The following is a 17,215-nucleotide window of genomic DNA, read 5'->3' on the forward strand; positions in this document are numbered from 1 at the left end:
AGTGAGCAAAGCTTCTCAAACAGGAACATATGCAGTGGAGAAACACGCAAAAGACATTTATTACTAGGCTATAAATTATGAGGCAATGGCTGGGGCGTGGAGAGCCCAGCAGTCACGTTTTGGCCTTCTGCCCTTTCTCTCTGTCTTCCTGGGCTTGTATTCGGAGTTCCTCATCTAGACGTTCCTTTGCACGGACAACCTGAGGAGGAGGAGGGAGATCAGGTTCTGACAGTCTGCTCTTTGCCTGGCTGGAGGACACCTCCCGCCCCCCCACCACCAGAGGACAGTGGACTTACATGATTAAAACAGCTTTAATAGCACCCCAGGGTAGGAGGGGAAATATGTGGCATCCTTCCTCAGAGAGTTAAGGAACAACTCACCTTTGACTGCAGGTAGAAAGAGCCACCCACGGACTTATCATTCACTTTAAATAGGTGTTCATAATTCTGCCAGGAGATGAGACAGTGCACATTAGTCTCTGGGTGAGACATTAGGAAGGTCTGACCTCTGATCTATGTCATGCTGGAAGCTGGTATGACCACAAGGATCCAGAGGGACAGGTAGCTGCCATGTTTCTTTAGTTGTTCTGCCTGGGGCTTTTCAAGCTCCCACTGGCTGTGGTCAGCACTTGCACACTTGCCCTCCCTCTTCTGCCTGCTAGTGGACTACCACCCCATGGCAGATATAGGGGCCTCACCTTCTGGACCTCCTCGGGGCTCAGCTTGGAGACATTGAGAATCTGCTGGGCTTCCTGGAGGCTGAGGCCAGAGAGATTGGATGCAGCTGCAGACTGGTGCCCAGCACGCCCTCGAGCATCAGCGGCTGCCTGGCTTGCTGTGGATACACAGGTGACTGCTTAGCCCTTTTGGTGGCCCAGAGCTTCCCCCAAGCCTTCTAAGTGACATGAAAGAAACAATCGGCTCAGGAGTGGCAAACATTCCACACTGAATAGTGGATACGGCCAGACTATGCTTTTGGTCCCCCAATGTAGACTGCAAGATTTGCTCCTTTTCCTTCCCTCACTCCTTGTCCCAGAGGCCTAGCAAATGTGGAGCTTTAAGCTACCCTGGGGATTAGAGTGAAGCTACAGGCAGGGGAGGGGCAATAGCTGGTGTGTGGAGCCTCCACAATGGCCTGGCCAGTGCCTAGACTACCGCAGTAGACAGAATAGAACTTGAACTTTGCAGCCAGTCAGTCTGTTGGGATTACTCAGCTTCTTTTTTATTTTATTTTATTTTATTTATTTATTTATTTATTTATTTTGGTTTTTCGAGACAGGGTTTCTTTGTATAGCCCTGGCTGTCCTGGCACTCACTTTGTAGACCAGGCTGGCCTCGAACTCAGAAATCCGCCTGCCTCTGCCTCCCGAGTGCTAGGATTAAAGGCGTGCGCCACCACGCCCGGCTTACTCAGCTTCTTGAAGGCAGCCAGATGTGACTCTTACTTTATTTACCAAAATGGGCTGCCAAAGGGCTGCTCACCTTGGACACTCTAGCCAGGCCTAACTGGAAGTTAACTTTTCCCAAGCATAGGAAACTATCAAAGTCTGGCACTGCCTCCTACCACGGGAAAGTACGCCAGGCCACCCAAGCCACAGAACTCTACCCAAAAGAGATCCCTTTATTCACAACTGACACAACACATGGGAAACCTAAACTGGTAAGGGCTCCCAAGCATACAAGGAAATAGAGGCTTACCTGCAAACTCCTGCCTCAGGGCCCTGGCAAAGGCTCTGCCCACCACCTGCACACCCATCACAATGATCTGGGCCAGGTACTTGGCCTGTGGGCAAAAGAGGCACCTTGTTGATGGCTACTGAGCAGAGAATCTATGGACTAGCTCTTCTAAACATCCTTTCTTTGGTGGCTCCAGACACACTGGAGTTCCCAGAGGCAGACTGGCTTCCGTCAGCCTTCAGGAAAAGGCTGGATAGGATGAAGACATTATTTTTGGGACTGCCACCAGCTTAATTAGTCCAAGGCCACTGATGGCTCTCCTGTACATGTGAAATGGTCTGGCCCAACTTTTATATCACCAGGGAAAACAGATCCATCCTAACTCTCGAAAGACTATTCAAGTCCTATGACTTGAAATCCGTCTATGAATACAACAACAAAAATCACTAAAGGTCTGTGTGTGATACCGCATGCCTATAATCCTAGCATCGGGGAGGCTGAGGCAGAGTGATCATGAGACTGGATTGCATAGTAAAACCCTGTCAAACGGGGGCCAAGAAGATGGTTCAGCAATTAAAAGTGCTTGCTCATGCAAACATAAGGACTCGAGTTCAGATCCCAGTATCTGTAATAAGCCAGGAATGGTCTTGCCCTGGGTGTACCTGTTATCCAAGCACCGAGTAGGGTGGAAGCAAGAGGACCATTGGGGCTTCCTAGCCAAAAACAAGTGTTTCAGTTCAGAGAGGGAGAGGGAGAGAGAGAGAGAGACCCTGTCTCAAAGGAAAAAGGTGGAGAGTGATAAAAAAAAAAGGACACCTAACACCACTGTGCATGCAGCCATGCACAGGCGTGCATACACACACACCCCTATACAAAGGGGCAGGGAGAGCTAAGGGTCCACAAAGCTCAAGAGAGAAGATCTTACAAGGGAATTCAGTAATATAGTAAGGTAGGAACCCAGTAATTGGAAGAATACAGTCTTGTGTTAAGCTACTGGGTTCACAGGTCTATTCAGTCAGTTCGCTTTGGACAAAGATGCATGGGACCCAATTCCTACTTTCAAAGCAAGCTGTACACCCACTGTTAAAGCAGAAAAATCAACTCCCATATGGCATTGCTACCCAGATCCCAATACTATGTAAATCAAAATAACATGAAGGCCCTAGGGAGACTTGACCAGCAGCAGAGTTTAATGAGGGAATAATCAAGAATGGGGTGGAAGTTCTAGGAGAAGACAGCATTTCTCCTAGGCTGGGTCTTAAGGTGCAGGTGGAGCCATGTCACTGAGCCACAAGTGAAGCAGGCAGGTCTAGGATTAGACACCCTGGGAACATCCTAGGCTGGAAAACCACAGAAGGGAGGATGGATTTGTGGAGAACCAGTAAGCTTTTTATTGTGAAACAAATGATTTGTAGATGGTATTCATAAAACTGGATCCCATGGGGGCTGGAGAGATGACTCAGCTGTTCTAGAGGTCCTGTGTTCAATTCCCAGCAACCACATGGTGGCCCACAACCATCTGTAATGGGATCCGATGCCCTCTTCTGGTGCGTCTGAAGACAGCCAGTGGTGTACTCACATACATAAAATATTCTTTTTATAAAAAGTTACACATGGATTAAAAAAACACATACACAACTGGATGCCATGTCTGTGAAGTGATATGAGATAGTTGAGGTCCTATTACCCATAGCACCTTACTCCAAAGGAGTAACAAGGTGGCCTTGCATCAGGAACTCAGACTCTAGAATTTGCCTTTCTGGCTTCTAGGCTCTGTCCTTTCTTTAGCAAGCAGATATAATTATGGGTCATTAGGGAAACCTCACAGTAGGTTGGAATTTTATAAGCCCTACCTTCCATACGAGAAAGCATGGCCCACCGAAGTCCCTTCTGTGATCAAAGACAGGCATGGGGTTGGGCAGCTGTGGCACGAAACAGGAGTAACAAGGTGCTTGCTAATTGGTGATCTCACCTGACTTGTGCCTTGCTCACTTAGAACCACTGCCAAGTAGGACAGGAAGCTTTGAGATGGAATTCAGTTTCTGACTGGCTCTAGAGGGCTCCTGGACCTACAACCCCCCTCAGGCGATCTGCAAGTCTGCCCTTTTTGTTGCCACATACCCATCCCAGGGCCTTGGAAGCAATGATGTACTTTTCTGATAAGGTCCATGACTACTGTTAAATAATGTATGTTAAGAACTGAGGTTGAGCCAGGCGGTGGTGGCGCACGCCTTTAATCCCACCACTTGGGAGGCAGAGGCAAGGGGAATCTCTGTGTGAGTTTCGAGGCCAGCCTGGTCTACAGAGTGAGTTCCAGGACAGCCAGGGCTACACATCGAAACCCTATCTCAAAAAAACAAAAACAAAACAAAACAAAAAAAGAACTGAGGCTGACCAGCATGATAGTGCACACCTTTAATCCAAGCACTGAGGAGGCAAAGGCAGGTGGATCTGTCTGTCCAATGACAGCCCCGGTCTACATAGCAAGTTCCAGGATGGCCAGAACTATACAAACACTCAGAAAGATCTCTATGCAGCGTAACAAAAACAATAAAACAAGCTATAACTCCAGAACCCCCACTCCACCCTCAAACACTTCAAGCCAAAGGCCTAGAAGCTATTAGAGAAGGCAAAAAAAATGCCTGCAAAGGTTCACCAGCCACCTGGGATTTGCAGACAGAACTACTCATGTTTGAGATGTTCTCTGGAGGTTGGCAGACTGATACAGCATTTATGCAGGCCATCATTGGGATTATCTCCTGTACCCATCCCAGCTTCCTACCCTGGTCAAATTCTCAACCCCTATGTGCCTCAGTTTCTTGACAGCACAAGTGGCTATCAGAGATTGATGCTTACCGTGGAGCCGAAATGACACAGCAGGTAACCAGCAAATATTGGTCTGCATGTATCATTATTCTGTTTTAACAAAAGTTTTTCAAGGCGTGGTGGTGCATGCCTTTAATCCCAGCACCTGGGAGGCAGAGGCAGGCCGATTTCTGAGTTCGAGGCCAGTCTGGTCTACAGAGTGAGTTCTAGGACAGCCAGGGCTACAGAGAAACCCTGTCTGGAAAAAAAAAAAAAAAAAAAAAAAAAAGTTTTTCAGTGGTCAGGCAGTTAGCCTGGTGGTTCATGCCTTAATCCCAGTACTCAGGAGGCAGAGGTAGGACAGCCACAAGTTCAAGGTCACCTCAGTATACATAGTAAATTCCAGCAAGGGTTATATAAGGAGACCCTGCTTGTTTTTAAAAGAAAGGAAGGAAGGAAGGAAGGGAGGGATGAAGGGAGGAAGGGAAAAGAAAGAAGAAAAGAACAAAAACACAGTTTCTTCCAGTCAGGCCCTTTGGTACCTCAGAGGTAAAATCTCCACAATGGTCTTCTAGGAGCAATGGAGAAGGGAAAGGAGCCAGAAAGGCTGAAGCCCACTGGAATCCTTCCTTCGCTTTGTAGCCTTGGACAAATTACTCAACTTTTCTGAACCACATCTTAAAACTGCAAAGTGGGGAGAATAATATCTGCAGGAGAGGTGCAAAGCCGTGGGAGGCACTGAAGACAAAAGCCAGTGCACTGCGGGGAGGAGGGTCCTAGAATCAGAGCTCCAACTGGCTTTGTTCCCAAACAGTACCTGCTTGGTGTTCATGGTCGGAGTCGAAGCTTTGCTCACAGCTGGAGATTTCCGGTGCAGAGCTCTACCAGCTACAGCCCACTCCAAGGGTATTCAAACAGCCATAACTAAGGCCCCTCTAAGAAGGCCTCTAAATAACTAACTCACTGACAAGCTTGCCAGCTCACCTGGTGGGTAACATCAGACCAAGCAGTAACTGAGGGCAGGCAACATAGCCAGGACTCCGACCCTGAAACCTGCCGTCAGCACCACGCTACTGTAGGGCCGAGGACGGTGACATCAGATAGAGGACTGCTAAGGTAGCAGCAAAGTTGAGAACCCCGATAAAACTTATAATGGAGAATGGCAGGAGTTCAAACTAGCTCCTGATCAGAGTCCTGTCCAGGGACACCCCACTAAGAGGACCATGACAACTGGCACTTACAGTTCTCTTGCTAATGAGTTATCTAGGGACTCCAAGTGTTTAGCCAATGAGCTTTTCTTCCTGGGTATCCCTTCCTGCAAAAGGTATTTTAATCTCTGGTTCACCCCGAGGAAGTCGCATGCATCTTCATCCACCATTAACAAAGCAGTTTGGACAAGCAAGAACTGTCACCTTCATCAAGGACCACCATGAGGGTGGAGGGTGGGGGCTGTGTCCTACAGAGCAGTGCCTAGTGCCTAAGTCTCCTGCAGAAGCTCCCTCAGCACTCCTGGCACTACCCTGAGCAAAGCTGGATTCCCCACACCTTAGGGCTCATCGCAGGCCCTGTTCTCTCTCTCTCTTTTTTTTAAAGATTTATTTACTATATGTAAGTACACTGTAGCTGTCTTCAGACACCCCAGAAGAGGGCACCAGATCTCATTACAAGTGGTTGTGAGCCACCATGTTGTTGCTGGGATTTGAACTCAGGACCCTCAGAAGAGCAGTTAGTGTTCTTAACTGCTGAGCCATCTCTCCAGCCCCTGTTATCAACTCTTTGAGGTTCCCAGTGATGTGTGGGTGCTTATCACCTTTATCAACATGAGCCCCATCTTAGACTGCATTTCACCTCCTGAGCAGTATGTTGGTGACCCAAGAACCCAGCACGCCACCATCAAGAAGCAGGTTTATCCCTGAGTTTACCCCAGGCATCCTTCTAATACCCCAGTGGCAAGGTGGAGATGCCGACCACCACACTTCATTTCCCAACTGGGAAGCAATATGGCACAAAGGACCTCAACAAGGGTGGTGAGCAGGGATCCCAAAAATGATGCTTAAGTCATGGAAGTGCACTAGAAGGGGCCTAGCTTTCAAGTCCGTGTACAGTGTTCCTCCAGTGCACAGTGGCAGGCCCTACAAATAGTTACTGGTGTCCCAGCTAGACAGGAGGAAGGTGGGTACGACAATGGCATTTATGACAGTGTTTCTGGGTCCCTACTGGCCTGAACAGCACATATCTGAAAGAACATGATTGTCCATGAATCAACACTTTAATCAAGTCACTCTTAGCTCTGTTTGGCCAAAGCTACAGTCTCATACAGTCCACTCCCCAGGCAGGATTTCTGTATGCCTCCAATTCTGAGGAGAGGCTCTGGCGGGGGGCCCAGTTCTTACACAGTGACCCACTTCTGATGCACTGCACTGACCTCCTTCCTATCTAGACACCGTCAGAGACTCAACACTGCCAAGGCGTGGTGGTAGTAGTGCCCTTGGGAAGTGGAGGCAGGAGGGTTTGAGTTATAAAGCATGACAGTGCCCCAACCCAAACCTGGGCCATTCCTAAGGACTTGGCAAACTTAGATATAATCCAGGGGTAATCTTCTAGGCTCCTCCTACCTCACCTTCCAACAGTATTTTCTCATCCTCTTTTGGAGGTAGTACTGGGGATTGGATCTAAGGCCTTACCTGTGGTGGGCAAGCACTGCAACACTGAGCTATACCCTCAGCTCTATGTACTAAAGTTGCCCTGGAACTCACAAATTCCTGATCTTCCTGGCCCAGCCTTTCTTTTTATTTATTTATTTATTTATTTATTTAATGCATATGAGTACGCTGTCACTCTCTTCAGACACACCAGAAAAGGGCATCGGATCCCATTCCAGATGGTTGTGAGCCACCATGTGGTTGCTGGGAATTGAACTCAGGACCTCTGGAAAAGCAGTCAGTGCTCTTAACCGCTGAGCCATCTCTCCAGCCCCCCCTTGTTTTTCTTTTTTAATATTTTTTATTAGGTATTTTCATCATTTCTGGCCCAGCCTTTCAAGTGCTGGGTTTACAAGTATAAGCCTTACACGAGCAGCTGAGGTAAGTTCAAGGTTGAATGTGGAGAATGCACGCTAAAGACCGAGTTCCACGAGGAATCAACAAAGGTTCTTACTAAATGGCAGTGACCTAATTACAAGGAATAATATGGTGGCAAATGTTTATTTAGTCTCAGAACAGAACACGAACAAAGCTGGGGCCAAACTGACTCTTGTGGGAAAGATGAGCTTGGAAAAGTCAAATTCTCCGAGCTTCAGATCCCTTAAATTAAAATGGGGACGATTGAGAAGGCTTACATGACAATCTACATAAAGGTTCAGCTCCAGACAACGCATTGTGAGCGGTTAACTACCTACTTTCCCATGACCAAGGAAGATGCTCCCAGCTGGGTGAGATGGCGCACACCTTTACTGTCAGCGCTTGGGAGCCAGAGGCAGAGACAAAAGGATCTCAGTGAGTTTAAAGCCAGCCTGAGCACATAGGTCGTTCCGAGCGAGCCACACTATCTATATACATAGTGACACTCAGTCTCAAACAAATAGGCTTCCCTAACCTTCCAATCACTTAGGGGCAAATCTCAAGAACCTGCGGGCAACTTTCAGGTGCCAATGGTGCCACAAACGCTCGGCCTTTCTGGTTTCAATTCTAGCATGTCTCAGTCAGGTCTATCACTTTCTTGGACGAGCCAACTGTCAAACGCTGTTAAAAGCCAAGCGACACACCACCAATATCGCCGAGTCCTGCCACTCAGGAGCCGGCCCAGTCAACGATCGTCTCCTCCCACTGCCCGCAGCGGACCGCGCACGCCGAGGCAGGGAACGCACAGGCCGGGCTTGGCCGGGAGCTTTCCGCCAACCGAGCCTCGGTTCCCGGGTCCGCGGTCGTCACTGCCCGGGCACCAACGACCGACCCGGCGCCACGCTACAGACCCTGCTTCCTGTGAGGAACCCGGGGGGCTCACGGCATCAGGACCAGAGCCCGCTGCTGGACTCTGACTAGACCTCCCTTCCCGAACACCCCATTCCGGGCCTCACCATGGCGGACGCTCCACTTTAGGAGGACGGGTGCCGCTTCCCGACCCAGTGGGACCAGCTCAAGGGTTGCTGGTGGGTCAGAGGTCAAGGGAGACCGGAGAGCGCGTGCGCAAGGACGCGACGCGTTTCCAGAGGCGTGACTCTCGCGGCAACGCGCATGTGGGCGGAGCCTGCCTGGGGCCAGAGGACCAGTGGGCGGCCCCAGACTTGGTGCAGTTTGGTGGCCTTCCCTTCATTTTCCCAAAACATTTAGGAAGAAGCCATCATATGAAATAAACCAGAGTATAATAGGGTTGGAGGTCAAAATCGCTAGAATATTTAAGAAAACCAGGTATTTCAAAATAGGATTTATTTCACATTTCCCCTTCTGGTGAAGCTCTTTCCTAGCCGCCTGAGGAACTGTTTGTGTCCATGTTCAGTCAACTCTGTAATCTAATGCCATCTCCTCAGTGAGGTCCACCAAGTTCCCTACTACAGTGGCACGCCAAGCATGCTGTCCTGACTTCAAAGGTCTGAGGTGACCTTTAAACAACAGGTGCTTATTTTATTTCTCTCTGATTTTTGTTTTTTTGTTTTGTTTTGTTTTGGTTTGGGTTTTTTTTTTTTTGGTTTTTCGAGACAGGGTTTCTCTGTACCCCTGGCTGTTCTGGAACTCACTTTGTAGACCAGGCTGGCCTTGAACTCAGAAATCCACCTGCCTCTGCCTCCCGAGTGCTGGGATTAAAGGCGTGCGCCACCACTGCCCGGCTTGTTTTGTTTTGTTTTGTTTTTGAGACAGGGTTTCTCTGTGTAACCCTGGCTGTCCTGGACCTCGATCTGTAGACCAGGCTGGCCTCGAACTCAGAAATCTGCCTACCTCTGCCTCCCGAGTGCTGGGATTAAAGGCGTGCGCCACCACTGCCCGGCTTGTTTTGTTTTGTTTTGTTTTTGAGACAGGGTTTCTCTGTGTAACCCTGGCTGTCCTGGACCTCGATCTGTAGACCAGGCTGGCCTTGAACTCATAGCATTCTGCCTGTCTCTGCCTCCTGAGTGCTGGGATCAAAAGGCGTGTGCCACCACTGCCCAGCTGCTACTGGAATCTTTATGCCAGGTTTGGTCTCTAGTCAAGCTTCTTTGCTTGGTTTGCAAAGGCTTCTCTTCAAGTCCTCACAAGACCTTCTCTGGTCTGTGTGTTGGGACAGTTCCATCAAGACATCCATAATTCACACACCAAGCAGTTCCACCTTTTGGAGTGTACAGTTCAGTTCTGCCATGACCAACATCCAGATCAGACCAGTTCTTGCCCAGCCGCCACGCACGTCCCTACTTTGAAATCTACTCATCTGTACTTTGTGTCTGGGCTTCTCATGAACAGTCCACAGAATCAGAATCAGAACAACACATGGTCTTGTAACTCCATTATTATTTCATGCTTCCTTTTCCCCCTTAGTTCTCAACCTGTGCATCTTAACTCCTTTGGCAAGTTTCTACCTCCAGAAATATTTACATTGTGATATATAACAGTACCAAAATTACAGTTATGAAGTAGCATTGAAAGTAAGTTTTCTGATTGGGGTCACCACAACATGAGGAACTGTATCAAAGGGCTGCAGCATTAGGAAGGTTGAGAACTGCTGCTCTATGACATAATTTTTTTTTTTAACATTTATTATCATTGCCATGTCTCCTACTAGAGTAGGCACTCACAGTGGGCAGGACATTTATGCCTTTACTCCTAGCTATCAAGCACAGGGACAGCTGCCTGGCTTGGGTACTCATGTATGTTTGGTGAATGGCCTTAAGTCAGATGCCTCTAGACCAGTGGTTCTCAACTCTCCTAACCCTTTAACATAGTTCCTCATGTTGTGGTGACCCCCAACTATAAAATTATTTTTGTGGTTACTATTATGGACCTTAATGTAAATATCTGTGTTTTCCAATGGTCTTAGGCCACCTGTGAAAGGGTCACTTGACCTCCCAAAAGGGTTTGTGACCCACAGCCTGAGAACCTCGGACCTAGACCACTGCCCAACCTACCTCCACATTCTCCCTTCCCTGAGTACACTACTGACCTTCCATTTGCTTGCCATTGGGTCCTTCAGATCTTAGTTTTCGTTTTAGGAACGGAAGCACCCCCCCCCCCAGGCCCTGATCCTGCTTGCCGTAAGCCCAAGTCAGCTCCTTTTCTGTTTCCTCATATTGCTTTCCTATGCACTGTCTGGTTCCCTAGTGTAACAGAGCTGTAGTCAGCGGAAGCGCCATCTTTCCTGTATATTACAAGGAATGTGTAGCAAAGTGAAACCAGCACGAACAGGAACAGACCTGAATCTTGCTCGTTCACTTATATCCCTGTATCCTTCTTTCTATATTCCCAGGGAGTGGAACAGCACAAGAGGCAGCCGGCTTAGAAAAGTTTAATTGCTGGAAACATCCAGAGCATATCCTATATAGGCTGTTTGTTATGGGGTCCACACCACTGTAATGAGGCTGTTAGCTCCATGAGACCCTTTCTCCTCAAGCCAGGAGAAGCAGGACAAATGGTCCTAGGCCCCTAAGGAGAAAGCTGCTCCCAACAGCCTGGTGGGGGACCAGCCCCCAGTGTCCTTGACTGAGGCTGGTGCAGTAGGCAAGATAGCTTGGCTTGTAGTAACTGAAGATGTTAGAGGAAATCAGCAGAAAGACTGGGAGAGACAGGGCATCCCGAGTTGGCCCAGAGACATGCTACTGAGACCTACCTCCCACCCACTGGTGTCACATGCTAACAGGCAGCTGAAGATAAACAGTTGGCTCCAGAGGGCCAAGGTGCAGACAGTCTCTGCAGCTGCATGGAGGCCCAGCAGCTGTGGAAGTGCCTGAGGCTTCCGTGACACTCAGGGCTTCTGAGCTGGATGTGCGTGCCAGGGCCAGTGCAGCATTGTCCAGGTTGCAGAGATCTAAGGTGTGGAGGGGCAGCAGGTGGTTCTAGGAGGTGGCAGTGGCAGCTGTGACTAGGCGTGCCTCTCGTGCAGGCTAGTCCTGGGGTGAGGAAGCAGGAAGCAGGAGTTAGAGGCCTGAGAGGTGAAAGAATGCAGCACAGTGTCTCCAGGAGGACAGTGCTGCTGGCTGAGGGAGCCTGGCCAAGTGCCACTCACCCACTCATCTTCATCCACCCCTTCAAAGGAGTCCTGTGGCAGTGGGTCTTCTCGGTTCCCCAGCTTTGCTACCATGGCATTCAGCAGCTGTGAAAGTGGACAGGAGAGGCACCGAAAGAAATGACTCTCCGACCTCAAGAACTTAAAACCCCATTTTAAACCCCAACAATGCTAAAAAGCGCCCTTTCAGTTAGAACTAAGTTGATGGGTTTTCATTGTGAAACACAGTAAAAAGGGGTCAGAGACAAGAGACTGTAGCACATGGAACCTGACACGAGGAGCTGCCATCTCTTGTGCATTGCCTCAAAGGCTCAAGTGGACACCAGGCTCACCAAGGGCTTAGGTCTCCAATCTTTAATGTTGGTTGGGTAAGGGCTGGCTAGCATATGTGCCTCTTGCTGCCCTCCCTGGCTTCCTGTGCCCTGGGTGTGACTCCCTACCCAGAGTCTGGTGTGGAGACAAGGGTAACACGTGGTTCTTCCTGCCATCTGGATTGGGGCTCCTGAGTTGGCAGATAACTAAGCACATGGGGGACACTGCCTGTACCACATAGCAGCTCTCTCCCGAGGTTCACCTCTTCTTTCTTTTGTTGGTCAGACTTCTCTTCCAAGTATTGTGCTGAGGATGGGGCTCTTCGGGCAGGGACCTCACGGGGGGCTTGGCTCACTGGGGTAAAGCAAGGACAGGCATCAAAGAAGGTCCTGTTTAGAATCAACCCTCAGGGGATTTGCTGGCACAAATCAAAGAAGTGACATTAACAAGTTATTAAAGCCCCTGTTCACCAGGCCTGCCCATAGCACCAGGATATGTATATGTAAGGATACTGCATGTGTTAAGTATACAACACATGCATGTGTGTGTACATATGCATATGTGCTAGGATAAAAACATAAGCCACAGAACTTGCTCTCCAGGGCTTCAGAGACTGGGTCTGGAGACATGTCCAACATCCTTAGGAGAGCTGGAGGTCTGTGGCAGCAGGAACGAAGGACTGTACTTGGGCCTTCTGTTCCTCCTTCCACCCCTGTCCAGATTCCCTGCCCTTGCTGTCTCCCCATTTTATTCCTTACTCTACCTGGGGTCATGCCAGGGGGCTGCAAACTCAGTAGCCGGGGCTGTCCATTAGCACCCTCAAACCAGGCTTTGGCACTGAGTGCTGGCTCCCAGGTCACAGCTGTGTCCGGGAACACATCATCCTGGAAGAATTCTTTCTGCAGAGGGTGAAAGGGCTGTCCTGAGACACTGACCAGCAGCAGCCCAGGACACAGAAGGTCTGAGACCTGGCCCCACCCATGCTGGCATTCACACACTTTGCAGAACTTCAGTAGAATACGAAGGCAGATATTCCCCAAAAGTAGACAGCTGGGAGGTTTGGGGGCAAGAACTTGAGTTCCTTGGTCTCTGGCCAGCCACTAAAAGAGGAGCTTGAGTCCTTGACCCAAACTCACTCTGACCCGGGGCAGCCGGAAAGCAACAGGCTCCAAGGAGGTCTGGCGCAGCCGCAGGCATCGGGCAAACTCCACATCCTGAATGTCACACTCAGTCTTGGGCAGAAGGACAAAACCCTAGGGGGAGTGAGGAAGCAGGCGCTAGAGTCAATCCTCCTGGGTGGAGCATCCTGGAGTAGCAGAATTCCTTAGGCCCAGACAAGCCTACCCTCAGGTAGCCATGGTTCTTTGAATGAGAAGTTTTCCATGGGCTCATCTATTTGAATGGTTGATTCTCAGACGGTGGAGCTAAACAGGCTAAAGAGGCATTGCCTTGTTGGAAGAGGCTGCCACTGTGAACGAGCTTAGAGGTTTTAGAAACCCATGCCTTTCCACAGTCGGCTCTCCTTCCCCACCTGCTGCCCATCTCCCTGCCACGATGGTCACAAACTACCCTCTGAATCAGTGAGCAAGCCCACAGTTAAATGTGTTCTTTTATAAGGTGCCTTGGTCATGGTGTCTCTCCACAGCAACAGAGCAGTAACTAAGACAGTACTGGTGTGCTGTCAATGGGAAGAGCTCGTGCTTTTAAGGGAAAAAGACCAGATATGTAGCACTGGCCTATTTCTACAGAGAACAAAGTCCCGCCAAGTCCTACTTCAAGCCGTTGAAAAGAGATGTGAGGGGTATGCTACTGTGGGAGGGGCATGCCACTGTGGGACAGTCCCCTGAGAGTTTAACACACATGCACACCACATCAAGATAAGCAAGCAACTGCCGGGCGTGGTGGCGCACGCCTTTAATCCCAGCACTCGGGAGGCAGAGGCAGGCGGATTTCTGAGTTCGAGGCCAGCTTGGTCTACAAAGTGAGTTCCAGGACAGCCAGGGCTAAACAGAGAGACCCTGTCTCAAAAACAACAACAACAAAAAAAACAAAACAAACAAACAAAAAAAAAAACCAAAAGATAAGCAAGCAACTAAAGAGAATCTGTTTCCTTGGATTTCTATTTGACTGACTGAGACAAAGTTTCACCATAGCACCCAAGTTGGTCTCAACTCATGATCCTCCTACCTTGGCCTCCAGAAAAGTGGTATGACAGGTATGTGCCACCATGCCTGGTTCATTTAACTTAACCTTATATGGTTTAATTTGTAGTAGTGGCTGAATATAAAGCCAGCTCTCCAAGCTCCTGGATTACTACAGTCTGCTCTATCTGCTGCTGGGCACAGGACCTCGGCTCTCCTGACTCCCATTGGCTCCTGCACTTCCGCACACGGCCACGAGGGGGCACGGAAACCTTGCAGTGCAGCTTAGGGACAGGAGGTTCAGTGGTGAGGGTGATTATCACCTTGTGAGGGTCAGGTGATGTGAAGCTGTTGCACTCCAGGAAGAAAGGGGCCTCCGGGAGCACCTCATACAGGAACACACGGGTATCGCCCTGGGGGACAGAGGGAAGGGTGTGAAAGGAAAGCACCCAGCCTCATCAGACCCTGCCCGACACCCAGCCAGTCCATTCCAGCTAACCTTGCCAGTGAGAAGCACCAGGCCTGTGTCAGGGTCATAGCTGGGAAGCAGGGTCGAGGGAGCTACATCAAGGCCCAGCAGTGCTGAAGGGCCTTGTGCCAGGGCATCAGCTATGTACAACTGTAGCTGGCGTTCACTCCGGCTGCCAAGGAGTCAGGGGTAGAGCAGATTCTTAGAGCTGAAGAGGCCTGAGGTAGGGCAAAGACTCCCACAGAGACCCTACTCCTTTCTGGGCTGCATAGCCTAAGGGCCAGTAGTCAAAGGAGAGATGAGCCCTTAAAAGTGGCCTGGTGGGGGAAACAGTGTCCAACTTCCTGCTTGGCTTCCACTTGTCCTCTATACAACCCTGACCCCAGTGACTAGCCTGATCTACTGCGGCCTCCTGTCTGGCCTTCTTCCCTCATGGTCTGTGTTGCACCCTCAGCTCCAGCAGGGCTGGACATCTCCCCTGCAGTTCAGCCTTTCTCCTCAGGCTTGGATGACCCAGATCATATGATACCTTCCTTGGGATGCCCTCCCCAATCCATCATGCAAAGTACCCGAGGCCTACCCCTCAGGCCTCTCCTGAGGCTTGGTTCTCTTCCCTGTGTTCTACTTGGTCTCCATCAGGCACGGGTTCCTGGGCCTGACCTCACCCTCTGAACCCCGTTATGACATATTTCTTCTCCAACACTTTCTCCCACCCAACCAATTGCCTACCTATTCATCTGTCTAATCATTCACCAATTTATCTACCCATCACTCTATAATCCACTGATCCATTGAATGTATACACACACACACACACACACACACACACACATACACCTACCACCTCATTTATCCATTCTTCCATTTAATCACCCATCATGGGTGGGAACAGTTTTTGTTTTATTTTGAGACAGGGTCTCTCTACTATGCAGTCCTGGATGTCCCTGAACTCCTAATGTAGTCCTCAAACTCACAGAAATCCACCTGTGCTGGGAACTTAAGGCACATACCATCACACATGGCTGTGGCAAGTTTTTGCAAGCTGTGACTTTGGGAAAAAGGAACCAAGACAGCTGATGGAGCCAGGGTATGGTAGTCCCTAAGTCCTCACCTGTCAAAGCCAGATACCAGCAGACAACCACCACCACACACCCAGACAATGCGGGCTCCACGGCCACCTTCAGGTCCTGGACCTTCCTGTTGAGGTACGTCACATGAAACTCAGTCAAAGCCCCCTCCAAATCAGTAAAGAGACCTTTTACCAAATCAGTAAAAGAGACCTTTTACCAAATCAGTAAAAGAGACCTTTTACCAAATCAGTAAAGAGACCTTTTACCTTTTACCAAATCAGTAAAAGAGACCTTTTACCTTTTACCAAATCAGTAAAAGAGACCTTTTACCAAATCAGTAAAAGAGACCTTTTACCAAATCAGTAAAAGAGACCTTTTACCAAATCAGTAAAAGAGACCTTTCACCTTTAGCCCAAAGGTGCCCACCTATGGGGATGCAGAGCTGCCCCAAGGCTCATTCATAGACCCTGTTCCCTTCCCCCAGTTCCATAAAGCTGCTCAGGGACAGTAAGACCTTGAAATTCCCCCACCCCCAGCCCATGCATGTGCACCTGCAGGGATGTTCAAAGGGCTGTAGACCCTAACTTTGTCTCTGTCCCAGATCAAGCATGCTTACCTGTAGGGGTAAAGGGCTGCTGCGGGGTTCATAGACCCGCACATGCCCATCCTTGCATACGGTGGCCAGCTGCTTTCCATCTGGACTCCAGGCCAAGCTAAAAATCTGGAGAGAGACAAGGGCGTAAGAGGGAGCCTCTCCTCTCATTTCTGGGCCCCTGTCTCTGCAGTTGTCCTACCTGGTCCTGATGGCCCTGCAGTTTCAGCCGCTCAGCTCCAGCCTGAAGGTCCCAGATGCGAATGGTTAGGTCATAGGAACTGGAAGCCAGTACATCGGCAGCCAGGGGGTGGAAGCGCAGAGAGTAGATCTTTTCTGTGTGGCCTGGAGAGGACCAGGAAGTGATATTGAGTCCCTGGGAAGCCACTGCCCCAACTGGCTCTGTCTATCAGGTCCCTCTAACCTGTGAGCACAGTCTCAGGTGTGGTGAGAACATTCTCGAGGCCACCAGGGGGCACCCGCCATAGTCGGATCCGGGCATCCTCCCCAGCTAGGAGAGAGGAGTGTATCTTCACTGCAGGGCCAGACATACTTGGCTTCCCTGCTCACTGAGGGACTGGAGCCTTCTCTCAGTCCTGGGCACCCAGGCTCCTTACCCACAGCAAGCCGGTGTGGGTCAAAGGGATCCCAGACCAGATCCATTACAGCTGTCCCATTCTGAAGTGTAGGCAATGCTGTGTCAGGCAGGCGGCCTGGCTTCTGCAGCTGTAGGAGAAACCCCCATCCAAGGCATATCAGAGCCAAGCACAAGAGCCAGTCCCAGGAAAACAGGCGCCTGGGACCCACCTTCTTAAACAGACAGCCTCACTACTGGGTGGCCCAAGCTCTCTGCCTTAGCCAACTTGTGATAAGTCCCAAGTGCCAACTGTGAGGCCCCAGAAAGTGAGGGCATAGCAACATGGACTGGTGGGAGGAGTCAGGTGGGACTGGTGGGAGGAGTCAGG

The 17,215-nt window shown here is 49.9% G+C and overlaps 2 protein-coding genes across 2 annotated transcripts in view; both read right to left on the reverse strand.

Moving 5' to 3' along the window:
* Positions 1 to 30: 30 nt before the first annotated feature.
* On the reverse strand, positions 31 to 8,663 carry Pam16 (presequence translocase associated motor 16). The gene is made up of 5 exons (XM_021185522.2): positions 8,557 to 8,663; positions 1,698 to 1,782; positions 698 to 834; positions 381 to 446; positions 31 to 199 (listed from the first exon to the last, which is right to left on the reverse strand). The coding sequence occupies exons 1-5, from the start codon at positions 8,557 to 8,559 to the stop codon at positions 113 to 115; spliced, it is 378 nt and encodes a 125-aa protein (XP_021041181.1). The 5' UTR covers positions 8,560 to 8,663; the 3' UTR covers positions 31 to 112.
* A 2,270-nt stretch (positions 8,664 to 10,933) lies between these two features.
* The window catches only part of Coro7 (coronin 7), a 54,805-nt gene continuing 48,523 nt past the window's right edge, over positions 10,934 to 17,215 (reverse strand). Inside the window, exons 17-28 of the mRNA XM_021185519.1 lie at positions 16,868 to 16,976; positions 16,675 to 16,761; positions 16,453 to 16,595; positions 16,275 to 16,379; positions 15,700 to 15,785; positions 14,619 to 14,760; positions 14,443 to 14,532; positions 13,115 to 13,231; positions 12,742 to 12,877; positions 12,241 to 12,332; positions 11,667 to 11,753; positions 10,934 to 11,550 (exon numbers count right to left, since the gene is read on the reverse strand). Coding sequence (XP_021041178.1) covers positions 11,545 to 11,550; positions 11,667 to 11,753; positions 12,241 to 12,332; positions 12,742 to 12,877; positions 13,115 to 13,231; positions 14,443 to 14,532; positions 14,619 to 14,760; positions 15,700 to 15,785; positions 16,275 to 16,379; positions 16,453 to 16,595; positions 16,675 to 16,761; positions 16,868 to 16,976 — 1,200 coding nt within the window. The 3' untranslated portion in view covers positions 10,934 to 11,544. The remainder of the gene's footprint in view (positions 11,551 to 11,666; positions 11,754 to 12,240; positions 12,333 to 12,741; positions 12,878 to 13,114; positions 13,232 to 14,442; positions 14,533 to 14,618; positions 14,761 to 15,699; positions 15,786 to 16,274; positions 16,380 to 16,452; positions 16,596 to 16,674; positions 16,762 to 16,867; positions 16,977 to 17,215) is intronic.

This window comes from Mus caroli, chromosome 16 (assembly GCF_900094665.2).
Source record: "Mus caroli chromosome 16, CAROLI_EIJ_v1.1, whole genome shotgun sequence".
NCBI classification, from domain to species: Eukaryota; Metazoa; Chordata; class Mammalia; order Rodentia; family Muridae; genus Mus; species Mus caroli.

Excerpts from the sequence above, each read along its gene's own strand:
- Pam16 (XM_021185522.2), bottom strand. Across the intron at positions 447-697 it reads GCCCCGAGGAGGTCCAGAAG|AATTATGAACACCTATTTAA; the intron begins GTGAGGCCCCTA and ends ATCTCCTGGCAG. Across the intron at positions 200-380 it reads CTTTCTACCTGCAGTCAAAG|GTTGTCCGTGCAAAGGAACG; the intron begins GTGAGTTGTTCC and ends CCTCCTCCTCAG.